The sequence below is a fragment of the Panthera tigris genome, chromosome D4 (assembly GCF_018350195.1).
Source record: "Panthera tigris isolate Pti1 chromosome D4, P.tigris_Pti1_mat1.1, whole genome shotgun sequence".
Classification (NCBI taxonomy): domain Eukaryota; kingdom Metazoa; phylum Chordata; class Mammalia; order Carnivora; family Felidae; genus Panthera; species Panthera tigris.
This window is the reverse complement of record NC_056672.1, coordinates 83,879,079-83,902,500: the sequence shown is the minus strand read 5'-3', so window position 1 is coordinate 83,902,500 and position 23,422 is coordinate 83,879,079. Positions and strand designations below refer to the sequence as shown.

General features: G+C 42.7%; 2 protein-coding genes across 3 annotated transcripts in view; one reads left to right on the top strand and one right to left on the bottom strand.

Moving 5' to 3' along the window:
• PBX3 (PBX homeobox 3) overlaps positions 1-10,583 on the bottom strand; it is a 219,770-nt gene extending 209,187 nt beyond the window's left edge. For both annotated transcript variants that reach the window (XM_042965228.1, XM_042965229.1), the window contains exons 1-2: positions 10,327-10,583; positions 9,314-9,387 (exon numbers count right to left, since the gene is read on the bottom strand). In XM_042965228.1, coding sequence (XP_042821162.1) covers positions 9,314-9,387; positions 10,327-10,526 — 274 coding nt within the window. In that variant the 5' untranslated portion in view covers positions 10,527-10,583. The remainder of the gene's footprint in view (positions 1-9,313; positions 9,388-10,326) is intronic.
• Positions 10,584-11,975: 1,392 nt separating this feature from the next.
• MAPKAP1 (MAPK associated protein 1) overlaps positions 11,976-23,422 on the top strand; it is a 272,555-nt gene continuing 261,108 nt past the window's right edge. Inside the window, exon 1 of the mRNA XM_042964083.1 lies at positions 11,976-12,000. The gene's annotated coding sequence lies outside the window, so the exon portion shown is untranslated. The remainder of the gene's footprint in view (positions 12,001-23,422) is intronic.

Genomic DNA, 23,422 nt, shown 5'->3' with positions numbered 1-23,422 from the left:
TCTAGCACACAATCATTTCAAACACAACTTTTCATGTTAGTATAATTTGTTCAAAAATGGTAATAAATACATCCATGAAGCCAGAGAAATCATTGCACAATCTATTGTAACTTGTTCTTACCAGTACTGACAGTTAATCCTAAACCTAAGATTCAATGTAAAAGAAAAATAAAATAGTCCAATATTACTTGGTTTAATTAAAGATATTCATTATACACATACCTTTTAATGGACAGACGCTCCCAATCAACATTATAAATAATCTGGGCCAACTGCAGAGTAATGTCTGTGAACAATTATCACAAAACTAAAACATGGATAGCTGTCAGTTGGTGGCAGAGTTCTTGCTTTCATAATAAATATAAAATCAATTTCCTGTTCTAGTTCCTATTCCAAGTTGAAAATGATATATCTGACTATGAATTCCAACTACCTTCATCCTTAGTGTTGTTTTTTTTTTTTTGAAAGAAGTTGGGAGGGGGGGGGAGAAACTTATGACACCACCTAAGTCAATTCTTCTTCATTTGAGGACACTAATATAGTACAGGTTTCTACAGAACATCACATACAAGCTTTCCATTTCACTTATATACATATTTTTAAATGTAGTGATTCCCCCCCCCCCCATCAAATGCCAGTCAAGTTATTTCAGGAGTCCCTCTCAATAATTTCTCTATAAATTCCTACATGCAAGGCTTTGTATGTGTGAAAGCCTGTAGAAACCTTTTATTTAAAAAAAAATAATACTAATATGCAATTTCAAAAGCTTTTTGTTCCCATTTCAATCAAAAATAACTTCCTATGCTTTAAATGAAATTTTGCAAGTAATCATAGACTAATGAGGATTCATTGATTTAACTAGTTCAGGGAGTGTGAGAAGGGAATGAGAATTTAAAGGAAGCAAGTTATTTCATTTAGAAGAGCAGCGAATATGTAGGTACACTAAGTCCTCTTCACTGAGAAATGTAATCAGGACTTTTGTCTCAGGAGAGACTCTCATTGCCCTCTCTGTGTGCACATTCCTAACTCCCATTAACATTAACAGGCACCACACATGCACACCGAGGAGATGCCAGCCTTGGTAGTGAGTATGCACGGCAGCTGTGGTGACTAAATAATCCATATGGCTCTAAAGAGAAGTTATGGTTTACTGGGTCTAGAGTCAGAGCCACAGTGGTGGAATTCAGACACCAGAACCAAACCTCAATATAAATGTTTTATCCAAACTCTGTCCTATCTAACCACACCCTGGTAGCAGGGCAGAGTTTTGCAATTCTACTTCTAGCAATGGTTTATAACAGGTAAAAAAGTTCCATGTTGGAGGAAATCTTAAATTTTTCATAGGCCCAGAGAAGTTCTGTCTTTCTTGCAATCCACCATGCCAATCACAGTATTCATTCATGTGATCTCCCAACAAAATACACAAAATCACATAGTGGCTTTACAGACAGAAATATCGGAGGCCTGCCTTAAATCACCAAAGTCAGCAAAATCAGAATCAAGGACAAAACTCAACCCCCAACATGAAAATCAAATAATGTGGTGATCTTACACAACAGATATATGCTGACATGTAAATGCTACAGGTGTGTGAAGTGCAGAGCATAACCACTTATGCTAACTGTTTCAGCTTTTAGGTATCGAAGCCATAGTCTTAATGCTCATTTAATATAGTTTCCCGAAGCCCAAGTCAACTATTTATTCTTTCTTTCCCTCATAAAGGCAAGATTCTTGTGAAGTTCAGTTTAGTGAAGACTGCTGCACTAGCGCGCACACACGTTTACACTCTGAAAAGAAGTGATAACAGTTACTAGCCATGTTGCTGAAATTAGGCTTTAGAAAAAAGACTAGATGACACAAAATTCTTAGTATACTTTCATATAGAGAGAGTACAATAAACACTTCTTTGTATCTCCAATTAGGTCAATTAATATTCAGAAAAATTCTGTAACACCACGTTTCAATAATCATAAGAGGGGAGAAAATACACTGATGTTCTAGAAGCTTCTCTAGACCTTTCAATCAATTTTATTTATATGCAAAACCAAGAGAAACTAAAAAAAAAAAAAAAAAAAAAACCCCAACCCCCCCCCCCCCAAAAAAAAAAAACAAAGCTCCTCCTGATGCTAAAGCTCTCAATTTACTGACAGGCAAATGGCTTCATGCTGCCACTTAATCTCATTTCTTGCATAATGCCCTCTAATTAGCATATCAAAGTGAATTAATACTTCTAGGGCATTAGCAATGGGGAAATCTGCTCCAGGCTCACAATAGCAGTTAAGAGAGAGCCAAGAAATCCTCAAAAACACCACAAACCACTTTGCATTGCAAAACTGTTCAATTTATTTATCCTCTCTCTCTAAACACTTTTACCGCACACTGTTTTACTACTGTTCACCAAACAAAATGATAATTGCCAAAGTTACCAGCATCTGTAATGCCTGTTTAGAATCTTAATTTAGATTATGTTGCAGATAATTTCTATATGCAACCATTTGTTCTATTATAAATGTTAATATAGAGACAGTGGAAATGTTGACATTCTCAATTAGTTAATTTGAATTTGAAATAAAATTTTATGGGATTTTAAAATTTATGAATTTTTTTAATGTAAAAAGCCACCTGCTGGACTCTGATGCCTAAGAAATGTGCTTTGAAAACTGATGTATCACATAAAACAAAACAAACACACAAAAAAAATCATTTTGCCATAACATATGTTGAGTCTCCCAAATAATGGTTTAAACATCATGAGGAATCATCAGGCTTAAAAGGCTTACAATGTATACCAAGTCCTCATTAATATGATCACACAAAAAGGGTTAGTGTTCAAAATAGCGTAACGTTTTTAAAGCAAACTGAAGAAAAAAAAGAAGTACAAAACTTTTAACAATAATTTTTATCCATACTTAATTTTAATTGTTTTCAGTCCTAATCAGCTACTATCATATAGTCAGTCCAAAAAAAAAAAAAAAAATACTATACCAATTCAACTTAAAACGTTCTTTCACACCAATTTTTTGCTAGACATACACTCAAATTTAGTACCAAAGCAAACTACTGTTACCGTCAAAACTACAAACATATTATACTTATGGACTACGTCTACAAAAAAATAAAGAAGAGATTCTGGTTACTATTCTACCTACAACAGCAATAATTAGAATTAAGTTTGAAGATTATTGAAATTTGTTTTCTAACATGTTCTGTGTCTGATGGCACAAAAACGATAGTTTATTTTTTCAGTGACCTGTTCAAGCATTACTTATTCATTTATGTGCTAAGTATAACAACACTATCACCTAGCTGCGATAGCAATTTGTTTAATTAGTTTCTATAACTTTGTAAAAAAAATCTGAGAGCCAGGTCTGGAAAACTTCGGCCAACTTACACTACACAGTGATGTAAATTATTTACTCTCTTCATAGTTAAAGACTCAAATGGCCTATGAAGTAGGGCAATGCTTGAAAAGGTCAACATGGAAAGGGTGGTGTGCAAGCTTTGTTAGTCAGTTACTACCTAAATCATGCTGATCACACTGATAAATGGCTAAAACACAAGCCTGCTGAGAAAACAAATAAAACATTATTCTCACAGTGTCAATATTGAAATAATAAATACCTAAAGATGTCCACATGTACATGAATAGAGGAAAAAGAGTCTAAAATCTTTATTTAACTTGATGTGTTTGTGCTGACATTTTAAGTATTTATTCCGAATAGATACCTCAATGGTATGAGTATAAAATAAAGTGGTGACTGATTTAGGGTGTGGTTCATGAAATGTGGTTTCAATTCTTTATAACCATACTTCATATAACAGAACTTCATCCTGTACAATGCCACCATAAAGTATCAAAATATAAATAATCTAAATGAAATGTTAAACTTAAATCTGTCTTGTAAATAGCCTTTTACAAAATTTATAAATTGAAATCTAAAAATACAAATGAAATTAATTAAAAGGGAAAGAATCACAGCATGAAAGATGTACACAGTTACATTTTATGAGAGCCGATGAAACAATATGCTCTTTGGGGAAAATCAGGGCTTCCTTTGCCACCGTATTAATACACTTCTGATTAGGAATAAAATTATGTAAATTAATAAAGTAACACAGTAAAGTCCCAAGTAAAAGACCAAAACTACACAAATCTGTAATAAAATCAACTCTACTAAAACTAAGGCATGAAAGAATTACTTGTACAGATCAAGTTAGTATTGACAAGAAGGTTCAATATATTTTTATAGGGAAGAAGAAAAAAGAGTTGGAAGATATTCCCATATTTTGAAGATAATACAATACTTGATCATGAAGTTCTAAACCAGTATGGTAGTTGGATTTTTTTTCTAGGTTTTCTACGAATATATTGCATGTGTTCTCTTAAAAGGAAGAGAGAGGAAAAGTAAGTTAGAAAACCAACAGTTTTTACATCTTCCCTCAATACCTCCTTAAAAGCTATGGTGAGTTATACATACAAATCTATAAAAATAGATAAAATTCAATAAAAATATTCTTAAATTACTTTAAGGAAAGATTGGTGATAAAGTGATAATTAATGACATTTCTAAGATATACTGATTTTACATTTTTTTCCTGTTTAGTCATTTAATATTTCCAATGTAAACAAGACATAACGTGTCAAAAATTGATATGAAATTTAAAATGTTAACAGTCCATTAAAATTGGCTTCCAAATAATCCTAAAAGGGTGGGAGTTACAGAGAAAACAAGATTGGCCAAGTGTTGCTAACTGCTGAAAGTGGGCGATTAGTTCATGGGGGTTCGAGTTTCTCTTCTCTCTACATGTTTTTTATGTTTCCACTTGTCCATAATAAAAAGTTTTTTACAACTGGAAAATAAGTTCATTAAAATACAAGAATGAATCATGTATGGAACAGTGCATTTGCTTTTAAAAGTCTGGAACAAATAATGATAATTATATTGGAAATACTGCAAAAGTAACTTAAAAGAACATATGCAATATATACAATAACATTTATTCTCATATATAACAGTTTTCGCCTTTCCTATTAAATTTTCACTTCATGGAATATTTGGTTTTTATACATTGGGAATTAAAGAATTACAGGGCACTGTGCAATGAAAAATGAACACATTTTATACTGAATCATTAAAAAAAAAGAAAACAGAAAAAAGAAGATTCCAATAAGTCTCGAAGCCTGTAGGGTCAGAATTAAATGGAGAGGTATTCACTGAGTTCACTGCTCTGTCCTTGAAACCTAGCCACACTGATAACACTAAAGATAAAAGGTTTAATCACATATATATCATATCCTAAAGGCATATAAAAACTCACATAACAAGCTACATTCTTAAATCCAGTTTTGATACCTAAAATTCTTATGACTCCTTCTGGGGGAGGAGGGTCCTTCAAAAGTAAAGCATTTTTAATAGTCATTTTCTTCTTCTCCTTAAACATAAAAAATACTTCAACCAGCCCAACCAGCCAAGCAGGCCTTTCTCTTCCCCTGCGGACACCTCCTGCAGTAGAGAAGTTCATTAAGTTTTATGATCTTCCCAAGTCAGTCCTGCTTATAAGCCTCACAAAGGCCACAAATCTGGCAAACCATCATGTATGCCATTAGACATTACTAGTAAATGAACGCTATTTAGGGTTTGTGGTGGCAATAAATCAGAGTTTGGTTGGCAGCTATCAACATAGAATATTTTAACCTACCATTTAGAAAGGAAAAGGTTGTGTTGTTTTTTTTTTTTTTTTTGGTACAATTTTTTTTTCACAGTATGCTTCAGTTATATACTAAAATGTTGCATTTTCATTAAAATTTCTTAAAAATACATTTCTTTCTCAAAAAGAACCATTTTGTTCATTTGAACTCTCATAATTAAAGGTTTGGGAAAGAAGGCAGATTTGTGAGGATGGAGTATTTTCACAAAGAAAAGTACTTCAATAATCAAGATTAAGGTGGCCAAAAAGATGTGAGGGAATGCACCAAAAGAAGTATGTAGACGAGGAGACCTCAGAGCATCAGGAATATTTAAGAAGAGATAGATGGTAAAACATGGCTAAAAAGTAATTAAGAGGAAAATCTTAACATACATATATAACTATCTCGCTAGTTGCGTAGTTTAAAATAGACAAATATGTTGATTTTAAAGTCTATGACTTTTCAGTTGCTTTCAAAATGCATAAATATCACAATTCAACTAGTGATGACGTTTCTACCCCAAAATAATTGTATGATGAATTTTACAAAAGAATACATTTTCGAGAAAAAGCAAGCATCTCATAGTAAAAGTATACTTTCCCTACCTCTGAACAAGAAAATAATATAATTGTGGTAGATTACCCATTTATCTGTCAGAAAGGAAAAATACCTTTTCTTATGTGGTAGGAGAGAAAAAAGATGTTTCCAACTAAATCCCTCATGTGCATCAGAACTGGCTGTGTTCACTGCCTGATCAGAAACCTCAAAACCTACTGGCAGATCTATAAATACATGGAATTTTTTTCAAAGAAATGATTTTGTCTTATTTTAGGAGAAGCACAACTGAAATGACATTATCCACCGAAGTGACAGTTCCCCCCCACCTCCCCACCAGACAACCACCCCCTACCCCTCCATTATGCAGAATAGAGTCATCACATAATGTTCCGGTTTCTGTTACAAATGACTAGGTAAACTTTCTCCAGATTACACAGAATTAATCTCTGGATACTATGTCATTAGATTAAATAAAATAATCTACAGAAAAAACATTATGCAATACACATATATTCTATAATGCTTATTTTATAAGTTCATGATGTTTCCAAAGCCTATCTGTGGGAACAGATGTGGGGAGGAAGGGGGGAGGCCTGAAATTTGCTGCCCTGCTTTCTTTGCTTTGGTAACACTAATGTCTACACAGATGTTTTATTTCAAATCAAGGATACTGGGTCCAGCGTCCCTGTCTCCTTCTAAGACTACTTTTGGAGGGTGAGGTGGAGCTATGGGTAGTAAGGGAGAAAGGAGAGGAGAGAAAGAGCTTCACCCCCATCAATCATTCGGTACTTAAATCCCAGCCCTCTCGAGCTTAGAGAGGCAGGCAGGAAGATGCCTCTGCCCAGACAGCCGCCTTTACTCTTTGTTGGCTGCTGGCTTTTTACAAAAGAGATAACGTGCAAACTTGAATATGCCGGCCAAAGCATAAAAAGAGGATCTAATTTACAAGTTATCACTGAAAGCCTCAGAAACAATTTTCAAAAGACAAAAATTTCCTTTGTCAGCTACCTCTTGCTTCTCAAATAGCAAGAGCACCACCAAAGCTCTCTCTGCCAGTAATCCCAGACTCTGAAAAGACTTGTTTCTTTTTCGTAACTCACCTTTGACATGAGGCTGACTATACTTTCCTTTCAGAATGGTGTAACTAAGTCTTGTGCAAATAAGCAACTAGAGGACTTATGCCTCCTAATTGAATTCTGCCTGCTGCTAAATGTCTAAACAAGAAAAGCAGTTTGCTGGGTTTGGTTCTCAAGCTGGCTAGGCCAAAACTTTAAAAAGGCAAAAAAAAAAAAAAAAAAAAAAAAAAAAGATAAATACATACATACATACATACATACGTACACACAAATAACGAGAAGGGGGTGATGGGGGAAGAATATCAATCCCCTCTCCCTAGTAATATAATGCCCTGTGAGTTGAATCAATCTTAATATTCACAACATAGTCAATACCCCAGTGCTTAGCTGTCAGCAGAAACTGAAGTGGAGCCCTGATAGCAAGAAAATCCTTGGACATTAAGCAACATAATTTACTGAGAATTGTACACTTTCAGGCTTCTAAACTAAAAATCTTCAAGATTTAATGTTTGGTGTCTTATTTTATAGTCAGATAAAAATTATCTACCATTTTAAATCACATTGCTTGCTAAAAGATGGCTAAAAATCAACACATAGTAAAAGTTAGGAATTTAAAATGCCTGTGGTTTTCAAAATGTAAAATATACCTTAAAAGGTATCACTCAACATTTACAAACCATGAATGACTATGTGAATGAAAAGCAGGAAAACTATCTTTAAGGATCTCAATATTTTCTGTTACTTATGGTCTTAGCATATATTTTAAAAGGTGCCAAAAACCCATCATCTTCTCTTGATTACTTTTAGAATCAGAATAGCATTGCAGAGTGAAAAATCTGTTTAAAAGGAGGGCAACTCTCCTACCAACAAACCAGTATATTTTGTGCGCTATTATTTGTACACTCGATTTAAACACAATGACATTTAATCTTTTAAACAGCATCATTTGGATATTGCTATATCCTGAACTTTTCACTTTCTCTTCTTTGCCTGAAGTTAAAAAACAGCAACTTTATAATACCATATAGCCAACACAAACACACACACACACACACACACACCCCAACAGTAAAGCTTGTTTAATGCACTTATTTGCCATATACAGGGCAGATAATGCCAAATTGGAACTAAAACATCTAGATTAAATTTCCAATTCCATTTGAGTCACTACTACCACCTCAAGACTAAAATACCCTTAATTTTAAAAAGTCTAACAAGAAAATTAAATTGAAGTGAATTGCCAGAAATTTGTTTAACGTGTTCTTGTAGTTTTTATTTCAGCACTTCTGCAAAACCTGTCTTCTCCTGCATTCCCTGCCTTGGACACTTCAAAAATTGTTTAATCTGCAACTGTGAACCTTTTTCTACTTTACAAAATATATTAAACATATTTACAGTGTAATGACTTCAAGCATAAAATTTAATGAAAGTACTAGTAGATGTAATACATTGAACATGTCTAAACACATCATTACCCTTTCTGGGTCCTTAAAAGTAGCCTTCCCAACTAAAACACTAATTCAAACATCCTACTGGAGTCCGTTCAATTGAGTCTATTCTTCTATTTGTGGAGCTGAAGCTTAGGGCTGTCTAAGTAAAACAAAGTTCGGGCGATGCTTCTCCCGGGGACTCGGTCCCTGGCATCCAGTCTCCCGTTGCTCCTTTTAAAAACTGACACACAAACGAGGCGAAAGGAGCGGGAGAGGGCGGCTGGTGCTCTGGGCCCCCTCCCAGCCCGCAGCCAGGGGCGGCCGCCTGGGGACAGCGACCCAGCCCCGTCCGCATCTACACTTCATTTTATACCAGGAGCGGAATTGAGAAATCGACTCCAGATTTATTGCAGTTTTTTCTCAAGACCAGGAGGTGGGAAGCAGAGAATGATCAAAGATGGCGGTGCCCAAAAGCAGCAGCTCTCAACTGGAGAGTGGAAGGAGTAGCTCTGACCCCACCTCGGGGGTCTCCAGGCCCACTGTGGGGCGCAGCCTCTTACCTGTTTTCTCTTTGATCTCACACAGGACGCTGAAGAGCGCGGGTTTCATTCTGTGACAGTTCAGGGCATGTTTCCTAAAAAACAAATAGCAAAACACAAAGGTATTAGCATCACCTATGGAATAATATGGCGCCTTCCTTTAAGTTAGACCCAAGATTTAATTCCGGCCCTCTATTTTGGAAGGCTCCTTGGAACCACGGCAAGTCAACAGAAACTCAAGTTGACTAGTTAGCGACAGCCCGCAAGCTCCGGCGGCTAAAGCTCCAGCCCGAACGAGGCGCGACCCATCTGCCCGGCAGGCAGCAGCCTCGGCGACCGCAGGGCGCGAACCCGCGCGGGGAGCCTGGATACCCCGGCAGACGGCGGCGACCCGGGGGAGGGGACGGCGCGGCGGGGCTCCCGCGTCAGCCCTCCACAGGGGGAGCGGGCGCGGCGCGGGCGCCCGGCCGACTGCGGCCAGCGGGCGGTGACAGCTCGGCAAAGTTTGCGAGGCGGCCCTCCCTTCCCCGAGAACTTGGCCGCCCGCACCCGGACCCGCCAGGGAACCGCCCATCGCCCCGCGCCCGCCCGGCTGGGGCGGCCGCCCGCACAGCGAAGGCGTCCCGCGGCCAGTGGAGCCCTGCACCGCGACTCCCGGCCGGAGGAGAAAGTTGCACTTCCCGCAAGTGCGGCCCCGGGCCCTCTTGGGGCGGCGTGCACGGGGTCCAGGCGGGAGGTTTGAATCCGTGGGAGGGGGCCGGGCTGCCAGAGGGCCAGGCGAGGGAGGGCGAGAAAACCACAAAATCCGCGTGGCACCAAGTCCGTCCCAAGCCCCGAGAGCAACTTTGCCGACTCCCGCCCGCGTCGAGGGGTGAGGGCAAGTCCCCCCGAGGCCCGGGCTGGCGGGCGATTTGCGGAGAAAGTTCCCTGCCCGGGGCTGAGGCCCCTGCCCCGGGCGCCACCCCGGGCCGCGACTCGGCCGCGGGCCCGGCTCCCGCACACACACAAAAGATGCTTAATGAGACGACACCAACTTTGCTTGCGCCTCGTCCAAGCTCTGGTCGGTGATGGTCATGATCTGGTGGAGGATGTCGCCGATGTCCTGCTTCCTGCCGTCGCCGTCCGCCCCTTCGTGGCCGTGCGGGGGAGGCGGCAGGGCCATGCCCCCCTGCACCGAGTGGCCGGCCAGGTTCACCCCGGCCAGAGTCTGCAGCATCCTGGATTGATCGTCCATCCCGCCGCGCGCGGGCGGGAGCGGGCGGCGGCGGCGGCTGAGGCGAAGGCTGAGGCGGCGGCGGCGGCGGCGGCGGCGGCGGCGACGAGGGAGGAGAAGAAAAGAGGGGGAGGGGGAGGGGGAGGCGGCCGCGCGCTCCCCGCCCGCGCGGGGAGGGGGCGGCCCGGCCGGCGGGGCCCGCGGCTGAGGCGGTGCGGACGGGCGCCCGGCTCCGGCTTCCGCCCCCGCCGAAGCTCAGGAGAAGCGCCGGGCGGAAGCGCCGGGCTCCGCGGCGGTGGCGGAGGCGGAGGCAGCGGCGCCCGCTGCCCTCACGCGGCCGCCGCGCCGCCTCCTCGCCGCCGCGCGCCCCGCCGGGCGGCCCCGCGCAACTTGCTCCTCAGCGCCGGCCGAGTTGCCGGGACGCCCGCCGCCCCCCGCGCCAGCCTGCGCACTCCCCTCCCTCGGCCGCCGCCGCCGCCGCCGCCTCGGCCGGGCGGGATCCGAGCCCCGGCGGCCCCGGGGGAGGGAGCGGCGGCGGCAGGCGGCGGCGGAGGAGGAGGAGGCCGGCGGGCGGGCCGAGAAGAGCGAAGGGGGCGGAGGAGGAAAGTTTGGGAGCAGGCGGGCCGGCGCAGCGGGGCGCGGAGCCCGATGGAGGGCCCCGGCGGGCCGCGCGCCGGGCGGACAGCAGATTGATGGGGCGGGAGAAGTCGCCGCCGCCACTGCCGGAGCCGCGCACCCTGCCAGCAGCCGCCGCGGACCGGGCTCGAAGGCCGTTCGGCTGAGGGATTGACAGGCTGCCAGTGCCACTCACTCACTGCGGCCCCGGCGCCCGGGGGGAGGGGCGGGGGCGAGAGGGAGGGCGGGGAGCGCTCCGCACGCTCCGCCCCCGAGGGCGGCGCGCGCGCTCATTGGGCTCTGCGCCTCCCGCCGCCGCCGCTGGTGCCGCCCCCGAATTACGGCCCGCCCCTCTGGCCTCTGATCCCCAGCGCCCGAGAGCGCGGCACTGTGTCCTCACGCCTGGATGCGTCCTCCGCCCGCGGGTCTGGGCTCCCCCCACCCGGCCTGCAAACGCTGTACCCACACCCCAGCTCCTGATCCCTAGTGTTAGCAGGCATGAGTGCGAAGAGTTGTGCACGGGACACGGGGCAACTCGTTCCAAAGCCACCCATGTGCTTCCCGGCAGCTCCGCGAGCTTCACGCCTTGGACAGCGCCTGGTACACTTTCCCGCTCTTCCCGTCGGGAGGTGGTACCCTCAGGGTTCCGGCCGCCAGTCCCAGGCCAATCGCATTACGCTAGGAACCGAACGGGGCGGGACAGAGGCAAGAAAGAGCTGTCGCAATTGGAGCGTTCGAAATGTCCTGGGCAGAGGCGGGGAAGCTGCGGATGGTGGCCCCGCCCCCCCCCCCCCCTCGCGATCACCATAGTAACAGAGAGGGCGCTGCTCCGAGTTGGGCCCGCGCTCCGGCCTTGGGCTGTTCCTCAAGAGGTGACCAGGTAAGGTGGTGGCCTGTTGTCCCGCATGCTTGATGTCTGCTTTGAGCGGATCCGAATGCCATACACTCTCTTGAAAGGGGAGCAAATGAAAATATGTCAGAGGGAACTGTCTCGGGGAGGAGGGAAAGGGCCTGACATCCAGGACCAATTCAAGCCTTACAACACTTCACATACTCTGCAATTCTTGGTAATCCAGGGATTACTCCTTTGGCAGAGTTTGCTTTCAGCTGCCTCCAGATGGACCAAAGCTGCAAAAACGAGCTCTTTATTACAAAGATATGTTTACTTAAGGATAGACTAGATTTCACTCATCAACTTACCCCATCACCATGAGTCCTTTAATGGTGGGGTTCCCAGCCACAGATTTGCATATCCATAACGCCTTTGCTTCCATTGTTCTCTGTCTACAAATAGCTAAAACCGCACATTATTTAGGGATCTAGATTTCAGCCGCTTGTGGACGCTTGAGCTTTCTTGTAACCTGATTTCCCAAAAGGCTTCAACATGTTTTCTCCATTTGAGTTTCGCGGAGCTCATCGTAAATGGGTTCTTTGGTTAGGTGTTTCTGAAAAGTCTTGTTCATTCCCCAAACTCAGTAAGCTGTCTTATCTGAAACCAAAAATAGGGGTATGAGATATGAAAAATGGCTCTTACTCTGCAGGGTTTAATGTAGGACAAGCAGTTCTTTACATGCCAGATGGATTCTTGGAATGAAGCAGGCTACTCGGTTCCAGGTTCTTTCCTTCATATGTTGTGTGTACTTTTAAATACTCCCCACTGCAAAGCTAATAGCTAACCTTATAGTTAGGCAAGCTAAAATCTTTACAAACTGCACAGCTGCTGGAGAGGGAGTTCCAAATAATCCACTCTGCTTACTTACTTCCAAAGAAGCCCCCTCATGTTCATTAATATTCTCTGCTCTTCTATAGCCCATTCATATGTCAAGTTTCTGATTCTTCTTTCAAGCCCCCATTATGGGTTACTCATAGACATCATTGATTGGGCTTTCTCTTTATTCTTCACTTGTTTTTCAAAGCTGTCACCAAATCCTTATGCATTTTTTGCATAAAGGAACAAGAGCAAGCAGCCAATCTTTCGTTAATTTTCCAATGCTGAAGATGTAAAACCACAGAATTCTGTCTGAAAGATGCCTTAACTTCTAAATTCCTTCCAGTTCTAAAATTCATTGATCCTGTGACTCACTATCAGGCCACCTTCCTGCCCTTCTTCTAGGCTCATAATCTTGACTAATCAGTCATGAGGATGAAGCTAATTAGCAATGGGGATTTATGGTTATTTCTAGCCCACTCCAAACAGTGAGTTATGTAAGCAAAGCAACATATATAAAAATGTAAATAAAATTAAAGAAACACTTAAGCAAATAAAGGCAATTGGGAACTATGGGCTATGTAAACAAACTGGAACATAAAAACATAAATTAGAATTAAGAAAACAGTTAAGCAAATGCCAGCAATTAGGAATAAAACAACTTGTTAAATGTCTAGCCCCCGAAGCTATTTTATGGCACACACCTCTAAACCCATGGTCATTCAGTGATGTGGAAATTTGATATCATAATTCTGCATTAAGTGCTTGGATTAGATTGACCTTCTGCTTGGGAGACTTCTTTCTCTTTTTGTTACTGTCAGTATGGGTTGCAGTAAAAGCTACAGGGTCCTAGCAAGGATTCCCTCATAGGTTCATTGACAATCACCATTGATTTAAATTGTAAATTCTTTTAGATTAATTTCCAAGCCCCAATAAACGGTGTCAATTAATTGCACATGTTCCAAGATCTTTTGTGCCTTTGCCAGTTTCTCGTGTAGGATGTTGCCTTGTCTCCGCTCAGCAATCTGAGTCACGTGGTTTGGTGCCTTCACAGATAATAGAATAGAGAACCTCCCTAAGTACCTGAATCCATCTTTGCTCTTTCTAAGGCAGTGATTATTAAAAAGTCAAGGGAAATGTAATTTACTTTTGGTGAGTGTACATTCATGTAAAGTTAACAGTGACAAAATGGTGAAAACCAAGTAGGGGCTCTCACATACCCATCCTTCCCCATAGGTTTATATTAACATCACCATTGCCTCTGTCATCAATATAGTGATCATCACAGCAGATGCCATTATTGAGCACTCTCTCAGGGCGGGACACTATGCTCTGTGTTCCCCTTATTTCATCTTATTTCAGGCTCACAACAGCCTTATCCAGGTAAGGTTATTATTAAATAAGGAAACAGAATGAGAGAGGGTAAGGAACTTACACAATACCACAAAGCCAGTAAGTGCTGGACCTTGAATTCAAATCTTGATCTGTGTGGCTGCAAAGCCCACCCTACGAAACACTGTGGGAAAAAAAAAAAAGTCATTTAATTAAGATTACTAAGTAAAAATCACAAGGCCTTGACAGGTGAACTGTAAATCAATGAAAATAATAATCAGTACCTAATAAAAAGAGAATGAACAACTCTGTTAGAAGAATCTGGATATCTTCGCAATGGAGAAGGGAAATGAAGACCAAAGCTCAGGCAGGCCATTCTTCCTGGCCATCTAGGACCCTGCCTTTTTCCCTGCCTTTCCTGCCATGCCTGCCTTCACTGATCTTCATCCGCTCTAACCTCTCAGAACATATTGCCTGACGTATGTAATTTATTACCATACTCAATAGTCCTGTGTTGTTTGCTCTCAATTCACCTGTTAGTTTTCTCATCTAGTTCATAAATATGTTTGGGCAAAGAATTTTGAGGTGTGACTATAACATGATTGATTTGACTTAAAACAAAACAAAACTTGGACATCTAAGAAAGATTAAACTTTTCCAAATTGTTGCTTTGGAGAAACTGACTAGATATTTACTTTCCAACACATCGTTGCTCCATCTCTCTAGAAATGACTCTTTTTTCTTTTATTTTGAGGGAGAAAGGGTACAAGTGGGGGAGGGGCGGGGGCGGGGGGAGAGAATCCCAAGCAGGCTCTGCACTGTCAGCACAGATCCTGAAGTGGGGCTTGAAACCACGAACTATGAGATTGTGACCCGAGCTGAGGTCAGATGCCCAACTGACTGGGCCACCCAGGCGCCCCTAGAAACGACTCTTCAGAAGTGGTCTTTACAGTTGCTAGCAAATGTGACATGTGACAAATCATCACCTTCTGTGGATGTATTTGAGCAACCAAAGAGTCAGTGGGATAATAGTGCACCATTCTGCCATGAGGTCCTTAAAAGAGAATATTTACTGAAATACATAATTTCTGCAAAGTTTAGCAGAAAGCACCATTTCTTTGTCCTTCCATCTCTCATAGCACCTAGTATAATACAGTCTCATACACAGTAGGCACTTGGACCTGACACTGTCTGTTGCTCACCCACATTTTTCCATGCTGATAGAACTGTGATTTTATTCCAATAGCAATGTGTTCAGTCTCAGTTATGGTCTAAATCAACTATGAACATCCTGTCCCCTGTCTTCTGTGTCTGTCAAGGCACAAGGATGATGGGATGACTTTCCTGATAAAAAATAAGGGACGGACATGACTCTTCTCTCCTTCCTTGCCTCTTTCCACTTTTGAATGTGGTTCTCGTTCTGGAGCAGTGGTGGCAGCCATCTTGTCACAATGAGGTGACAACATGAGGATAAAGATCAACAGAGTTTAGTGGTTTGTCTCTGTCTTCTCCCTCCTCCGAACCCATAATCCCAGTCTAATCGTGAGAAAAGCCCTAAACAAATTTCAGCCTAGGGATATTCTATAAAATAACTGACCAGTACTCCAAACTGTCAAGGTCACCAAAAACAAAGAATATCTGATAAACCCTCATAACCAAGAGGAGTCTGAGGAGCTATGACAACTAAATGTAAAGTGGTATCCTGGATTGGATTCTGGAACAGAAGAAGGGCATTAGGTAACAACTAAGGAAATCTGAATAAGCTATAGACATAAGTTAATAATAATGTATCACTATTGGTCCATTAATTGTAACAAATGTTCCATATTAACATAAGATGTTAATAATAGGGAAACAGGGTGGGAGGTATTAGAAAACTCTGTACTACTCAATTCTCTGTAAATATTCCAAAATAAAGCATTTATTAAAAACAAAAATAAACATGGCAAGTGGGGCAGAAAGACAGGAAAAGCCTAGGTGCCTCCAGGCATTGTTGACTATCTGAACAAAACCAGTAATTGCTTACTCCCAGATTCCTAGTTATGTGAGAAAATTTAATTCCTATTTTTAAGTTCCTATTGGTCTGGGTTTTTTGCTTCTTGCAGCAAAGCTGATCTAGCACTATAATTACATAAAGAAATGATGGATGGAAGAATAGCCTAGCACAGTGCCTGGTATATAGTAGAAGCTCCTACAGGTAGAGAAATGTTATATAATAATAATAATAATTATTATTATTATTATTATTATTATTATTATAGCCTTATCTTTGTCCTGGATTCCTAGGAGGTGACTTCTAAAACCTTTGCAATTAAAAAAAAATTTTTTTTTTAATGTTTATTTTTGAGAGAGAGAGAGAGAGACAGAGTGCAAGCAGGGGAGGAGCAGAGAGAGAGACACACACAGAATCAGAAGCAGGCTCCAGGCTCTGAGCTGTCAGCACAGAGCCCAACATAGGGCTCGAACTCACCAGCCATGAGATCATGACCTGAGCCGAAGTGGGATGTTCAAGCAACTGAGCCACCCAGGCGCCCTAAACCTTTGCAATTTCTTAAGTGAGAGGAGTGTCTCTTTTTTTCATGAGCCCCTTGGATCATACCTGAGTTTATGCTAACAAAAAGACTCAGGATAGGGACTGATCACCAGAAAGACCAACCACGTAATCAGAGGGTTGGGGCTCTGAGCCACTTCATTCTCCCAGGATGACAAGGGAGTTGAAGATTGAGTTCATTCATGTGGGCAATGAACCAACCAATCATGCCTTTGTAATAAAGCCCTAATAAAAACTCGGGACACCAAAGCTCAGTGGATCTTCCTGGTTGGGGAACACACTGATATACCAGAAAAATGATGTGCTCTGACAACCCGGGGAGAGAGCACGGAAGCTCTGTGTTCAGGTCCCTCTTAGACCGTGACCTATGTGTCTCTTCATTTGACTGGTTCTGATTTATAGCCTTTATAATGAAACTGTAATCATAAGTGTAGTGCTTTTCAGAGTTCTGTGTCATTTAGTAAATTATTGAACCTTAAAGGGTCATGGGAATACCCAAGTTTGTAGCCAGTTGATTAGAAGTGCAGGTAGACTGGGGAACCTTGAACTTTGGCTGGCATCTAAGTGAAGGCAGTCTTATTGGGCTCTGTATTAATTATCTATTGCTGTGTAATAAATTACCCCAAAACTTGTTGGCTTAAAACAACAAACATTTATTATCTTAGAGTTTCTGTGTGTTAGGAATTTGGAGCAGCTTAACTGGGTGCCACTGGCTTAAGGTCTCTCAGGAGACTGCAGTGAAGGTGACAGCTGGGGCTGCAGTCACCTCAAGGCTCATCAGGGGGAGGGCCCACTTCTCAGCTCACTCATCTGGCTGTCGCCAGGCCTCAGGTGCCCAATGGCTATTGGCCAGAGATATCTGTTCCTTGACCCATGGGCCTCTCTGGAACACAGCTCACAACATAGCAGCCAGCTCTGAAAAGGGTGAGAAAGCCAGAGAGCAAGAGAGAGCAAGCAAGATGGAGGTCAGTCTTTTTGTAACATAATCTCCTCAGTGACATTCTAGCACTTTGGCTGTGTTCTCTCTTAGAAAAAAGTTATTAGGTCCAACCCACACTCCAGGGGAGAGGATTATACAGAACATGCATATCAGGAGATAAGGGTCACTGGGAGCTGTTATGGGCTGAATATTTACACACACCCCCAAATTCAGATCTTGAAGCCATAACCTTCATTGTGATAGCATTAGGAGGTATAACTTTAGGGGACTCAGTAGGTTCAGATGAGATCTTGAAGACAGAGACCCCATGATGGGATTAGTGCTCTTATGAAAGGAGGAAGAGATACCAGAACTTCCTCTCTCTGCCTTGTCAGGATATAGTGAGGATATAGGATATAGGATATTGTCAGTCATCTGCAAGGGAAGAAGGCCCTCACCAGAGCCTGACCATTGGGGCACCCTGATCTCAGACTTCCTAGGCCCCAGCACTGTGAGAAGTAGATGTCCGTTGTTTAAACCACTCAGTCTGTGGTATTTTGTTATAGCAGCCCAATGTAAGATATGCATCTTTTTTTTTTCTTTTTTTTTGGTCGAGATGCCTGTATTGATCCCAGGACCTCATACAGGCAAAGATGGACATCATCCTGAAGGTAGCCCAACACATCTTCCAAATTTAATTCTCAGTGACAAATCTAATCATGGCATGATCGTTGCCCTCTTTCTTTCACTTATATTCCATGGGATCTACCTTTGCAATGTGCTTCTTGGCCAGGCCTTCAAGGTCCTCCATAAACTATCCTAGTTCTATGTCTCCAGCCTTATTTCCCACTATTCTTTTTCATACATTCCATGTTGTAATCACCCCTATTGCCTCACACTTTCTGGCCTCGTGCCATTTGGTCCTGCTATTCCCTTCAACGGGAATGCACGCCCAAATCTTACCAATCTTCAAAAATGCTGTTCAACTTCTTTCACATACAATGTCTCTATGGATGCTCAAAATAGCTCAAAAATTTTAAGACAAGTAATATGAACCCTACTTTATAGATCAGATTCAGAAAATAACAGCTGCTTACACTTACTGAGCACTTAGTTTGTGGCAGCCCTGTACTAACGGTTTCCCATATCTCATTGAGTTAAACCTTCATGACAACACTGTGAGTTGGGCATTAACGTCCCATTCATAGTTGGAGAAACCGAGACCTAAAAATGTCACATAACTTGACCAAGTTCACATGGCGGGTTAATGAACTACAATTCAAACAAGTCGTCTCGCTCAGCATCCTGGTAAATAACCCCCAGGCTTCACTGCCTTTGGAGTGGTTATGTCACTTGTCCAAGGTCATACATTATTAAGTGACAGTGGAATTGGAACTGGAGACTTCTGACCCTTTCCACCATATATGTTGCTTCCCCGGTTTAGTGTCACCTCGAGAGTCTTTTACAAGTCCTGAAAGGAAGGAAGTGCCTCATTTTTGAGTCCCCAGTATCACTTGGGTTCTTATAAATGTTACCTTTTTTTTTTAATTGTGGTAAAATATACATAACTTATCATTTTAACCACTTTTAAGTGTCCAGCTCAGGGACATTAAGCACATTCACACTGATATGCAACCATTACCACCATTCTTCTTAAGAACTTTTTTCATCTTCCCAAACTGAAACCCTGTCCCCATTAAATACCAACTCCCCATTTCCTCCTTCCCCCAGCCCCTGGAGATCACCATGCTATTTTCTGTCTCTGTGAATTCGATAGCTCTGGATGCCTCATATAAGTGGAATCGTACAGCATTTGTCATTTTGTGTCTGGCTTATTTCACTTAGCATCATGTCATCAAGTTTCCCCCATGTTCTAGCATGTATCAGAATCCTTTTCCTTTATGAGGCTGAGTAATATTTCATCATATGTGTGTATCATATTTTGTTTATTCATTCATCCATCGATGGACATTTGGGCTGCTTCCACATTTTAGCAATTGTGAATAATGCTGCTGTGAACACAGGTATCCATGCATTTGAATTGTATCTTAAATACTCTGTTCCCTGAAGAAAAGATCTTTTGACATTCAACACCTGAACAACACTTCATATATAATTGATGCTTAGAAAATATTTTGTCCAATAAATGAATGAATAGGGTATCAAAAAATCACTATCTTGAAACAAGGAATTTGCTTGTATTTGAAATGTGCTAAAAACTTCAGAGAAGATCCAAATAGTTTCTGAAGAGTGTGCCTAGAGAGATTTTTTTTGCAACTGGCACATAAATCCAGAGTTTCATTTCTTAAAAACAAGTGGTCCCACAGTATATTTCTTTTTCTCTCTCTAGCTTCTTGTCAGCACTAGGTTCATCTCCTAGTCCTGTTTCTTTTCTAGGCCTACAATAAAACTGATTTAAAGTAAAAGTTTCTTTAAGAATTATGCTCCAATATGCTGATCTGAAAATAAATTTTCCAAAATTATTATTTTTTTTTACCCATAAGGGGGCCATCAAAGATTTCTTGGTGATATTATTTCCTAAGAACTTATACACAGGTTATAAACTTGCTTCTGTCAGGAGCGACTCAATGATACTCTTGATTATCATCCATTTTGAATTTCTAGGTCAGATTTTAATGCAGAAACAATTAAAATGGACTCATAAGGCCTTTTCTTTTATTATTATGGGTAATAACTTTGTGTTACCGGGGAAAGTACTGGTCAAGTGCATCTTTAAGATTTTATTTTTTAGAAACAAACTTGTGGATTATGTTCCCTATCATGGTCTTCCTACTATGTTACTGCTCATTAGTACAATAAGCTGGAAAGAGGAAAGGAGGTGAAACAAATAAATGATGCTTCACAAAACCATAAGATACAAGCAGAGAGGTTAGGTATTTGCTAAGATGAAATTTTATAATCCTTGGGAATTTTGGACAACTGTGATTTTTCATGGGAGTAAAAATCATGTTTTAGGTAGTTGCCCAGCATCAGATCCCACTTTCTTTTGAACTTCACACCTACCCCAATGAGTCTCCAAACCCACATTTCCTGCCCCAGGGCCCAACCCTCCTAGCCTTAGCTTATTGGACCAGGGATGAGCACTTGCCTAGAGCTAAACCAATCCACTTCTCTTCTGGGGATTTCCACTTGCACCTGGAAGACCCTGACTTGTTTGCTGGCAACTTGAACTGGGGACTTGTAACCTCCAGACCTCTGGGTCAGTCATGTTTATTCAACTGCACAGGGAGAAGTAGAGAAAGCCACTTGTAAACAGAACATTTGGGGAAAGAAGAAAGGGTGTGGCCTGGAATGGGGTGGGGGTTTGGGAGGCGGTGGGCAGGGAGCTGGACAGCTCCCAAGGTTCTGAAGGCTTTCCAATTTCTGGTTCCTATGGTGTTTGAGAGTCATTCAAGAGCCCCAGTCTTGACTGGGCCACTACAACCAGCAGATGGTCTAATTTTGAATCACATACGTATCTGCGTCTGGAGTTAGGGAAGAGGGTTAAGTCCAAGGTTGAAGCTGGGTGGTATCTGATCAGGGAGATCCTCAGGAATCTGGCTGGAAGAACTAGAGAAAAGCAGAGGCAGAGACACTGAGGGGAACTGGAGATTTGAGGAAAGGGGGATGAGTTCAGTTGTGCAAATGGAGCCTATGGAGACTGCAGAATGACCAGGGGTGATGTGCAGTGGGTGCTTGTGATTCCAAAGCTCAGGAGAGTGGTCTGAACCAGAAGGAGAGGTTTAGGAATTATTAACATCTCAATGGTATTAGCAGTCATGACAGTTAATGAGATCACACAGGGAGATTGTGAACAGTGAGACAAATGAGGGTCTGTGACAGAGCACCAATAATTTAGGGACAGATGGAGAACAAAGGAGCCAAATAAGACACTTGCGGTGGAAGAGAGACTAGGAAAGCATGGCAGCACAGAAACTAAGAGTGTTTTAAGGAGAGAGAGGTCAATAGATCAACTGAGTTAAGGTCTATGCGGTGTCCACTGGATTTAATGATATGAGCATTGGTGCCCTAGTGAGACTGTCTTAGTGGAGTTGGAGGGTGTGGTAGAAGCTTGATGGAGTCAACAGAGGAATGGAAGGTAGGAGATCTGCAGATGTGGGGAAGTGGGTGATTAATAGACAACTCTTTGGAGAAATTCAGCTGTCAAACAGAGGAGAGAAAGGGCAGGAGCTGGAGGGTGAGGTGGGGTTGGAGACTTTTAGGGGATCTGAAAGAGATTGAAAAATGTTACAATGCCCCACGGGTAGGAGCTTGCGGTACGAAAAACAGAGAGGTGAACCCCAACAAATAAAGCTCTGAGAAAGCAGAGATGCTGGGGTTCATGGCCAGGGTGATGCTGCCCTTGGTAACGATTCCTAAGGGAAAGAGGGGAAGAAAGCAGGAGGGAGCAGAGGGGGAGTCTGAGCTTCAGTGTAGCACTAATGACAGTCTCCGAGGACCCCCTGGGAACATCAGTGGCCCTGCAGAGTTGTCCCAAGTTGAAGCAAGAGGCACGGGCCTTTATGTTCGGCACTCACCAGTCATAGGATTCCAGCTTCCCTGCCAGGGAAGGGCATGACCTTGAGAGAGGTGGTTTTTCACAGGTGAGGCAATTCCTAAAGGGGCCTGACAGAAGAAGACCACCTCTAGATGGCACTCGCCACAACCAGGGCAAAAAAATCCTTCAGTGAAGAGGGATAGGATTGGGGGAGTATGACAATTCCTCTCTTTTACCAAAAATATAAAGTTTAAGCTCCTTGACCCCATGTTCAACTCCCTCTATTGTCTGGCCTCTGCCCACCACTCCAGGCTTCTCATCCACCTTATAGTACAGCCCTACTCCTCACTTTGATCCCTCTGTGCCATGATTCTGATTTCTCCGGGTCTTCCTTCAGAATCCGTCTCAGATGTCATTTTCGTGGGAATGCTTCCCTGATTCTCCCAGATAAAAGTAAATATCTTCCTTCACTCTCCTACCTTGTGTATATTTCTCTCTCTCTGTTTTGCACTTAATTACCCCATGTTGTCAGTTATCTCTTTCCCTGATTAGGCTATGAGCTCTCTGAGTGCAGGGACACTATGTGAATGATCTCAGTCTCCCCAGCCCCACATGCTGGGCATAGAGGAGGAACTGAGTTACCATTAGCTAAATGAATATGTGAATTAATTTATGAATAGATGAATGAATTAATGAGCTGGCAGAATTTGGGCTTAGTGGGCACTAATCTGGAGGCCAGTGCCAGGGAGGGTCACTAGCCATCGAAACAATAATGCCCAATGGGCATGGTGAGCCCTAGTCTAACCCATCTTGAGTTGACAGCCAAGAGGTCTTCCCTGGTAGGTGCGAGCAGTAGGATTTCTGGATAAAACAATGATCCACAAAAGGAAGCAGCATTTTTGTTCTGAGAAGGAAGGAGAAGGAGGGTTGGAAAAGGATAGTGAGATGTTCTGTCTCAATGGAAATAAGGCTTCAGCTATTGGCCATGAGTGCAAAGATAGGTTATGGCCACAGAACCCTGGAGTAGTGTGGGCTGGCAGTGTGGGGCCCAGGTAAGAGCCTTGGAATAGGGTGTAATCCAGTACCAGTGGGTTTGGGAAAGGGAGGTGGCAGCAGGAGGACAAGTAGGTCCAGGACTCCCCAGGCACACTGCATGCTGGGCTCAGGAAAACAAATCCTAGGTTCATCAGATCCTGTTGGGTGTGGGGCTGGGTACTAATGAACCTGCTTGGGGTGGGGTCATTTCATGGTCTGGAAGGTTCTTCCTTCTCTACTTCCCTCCACAAATAATTGT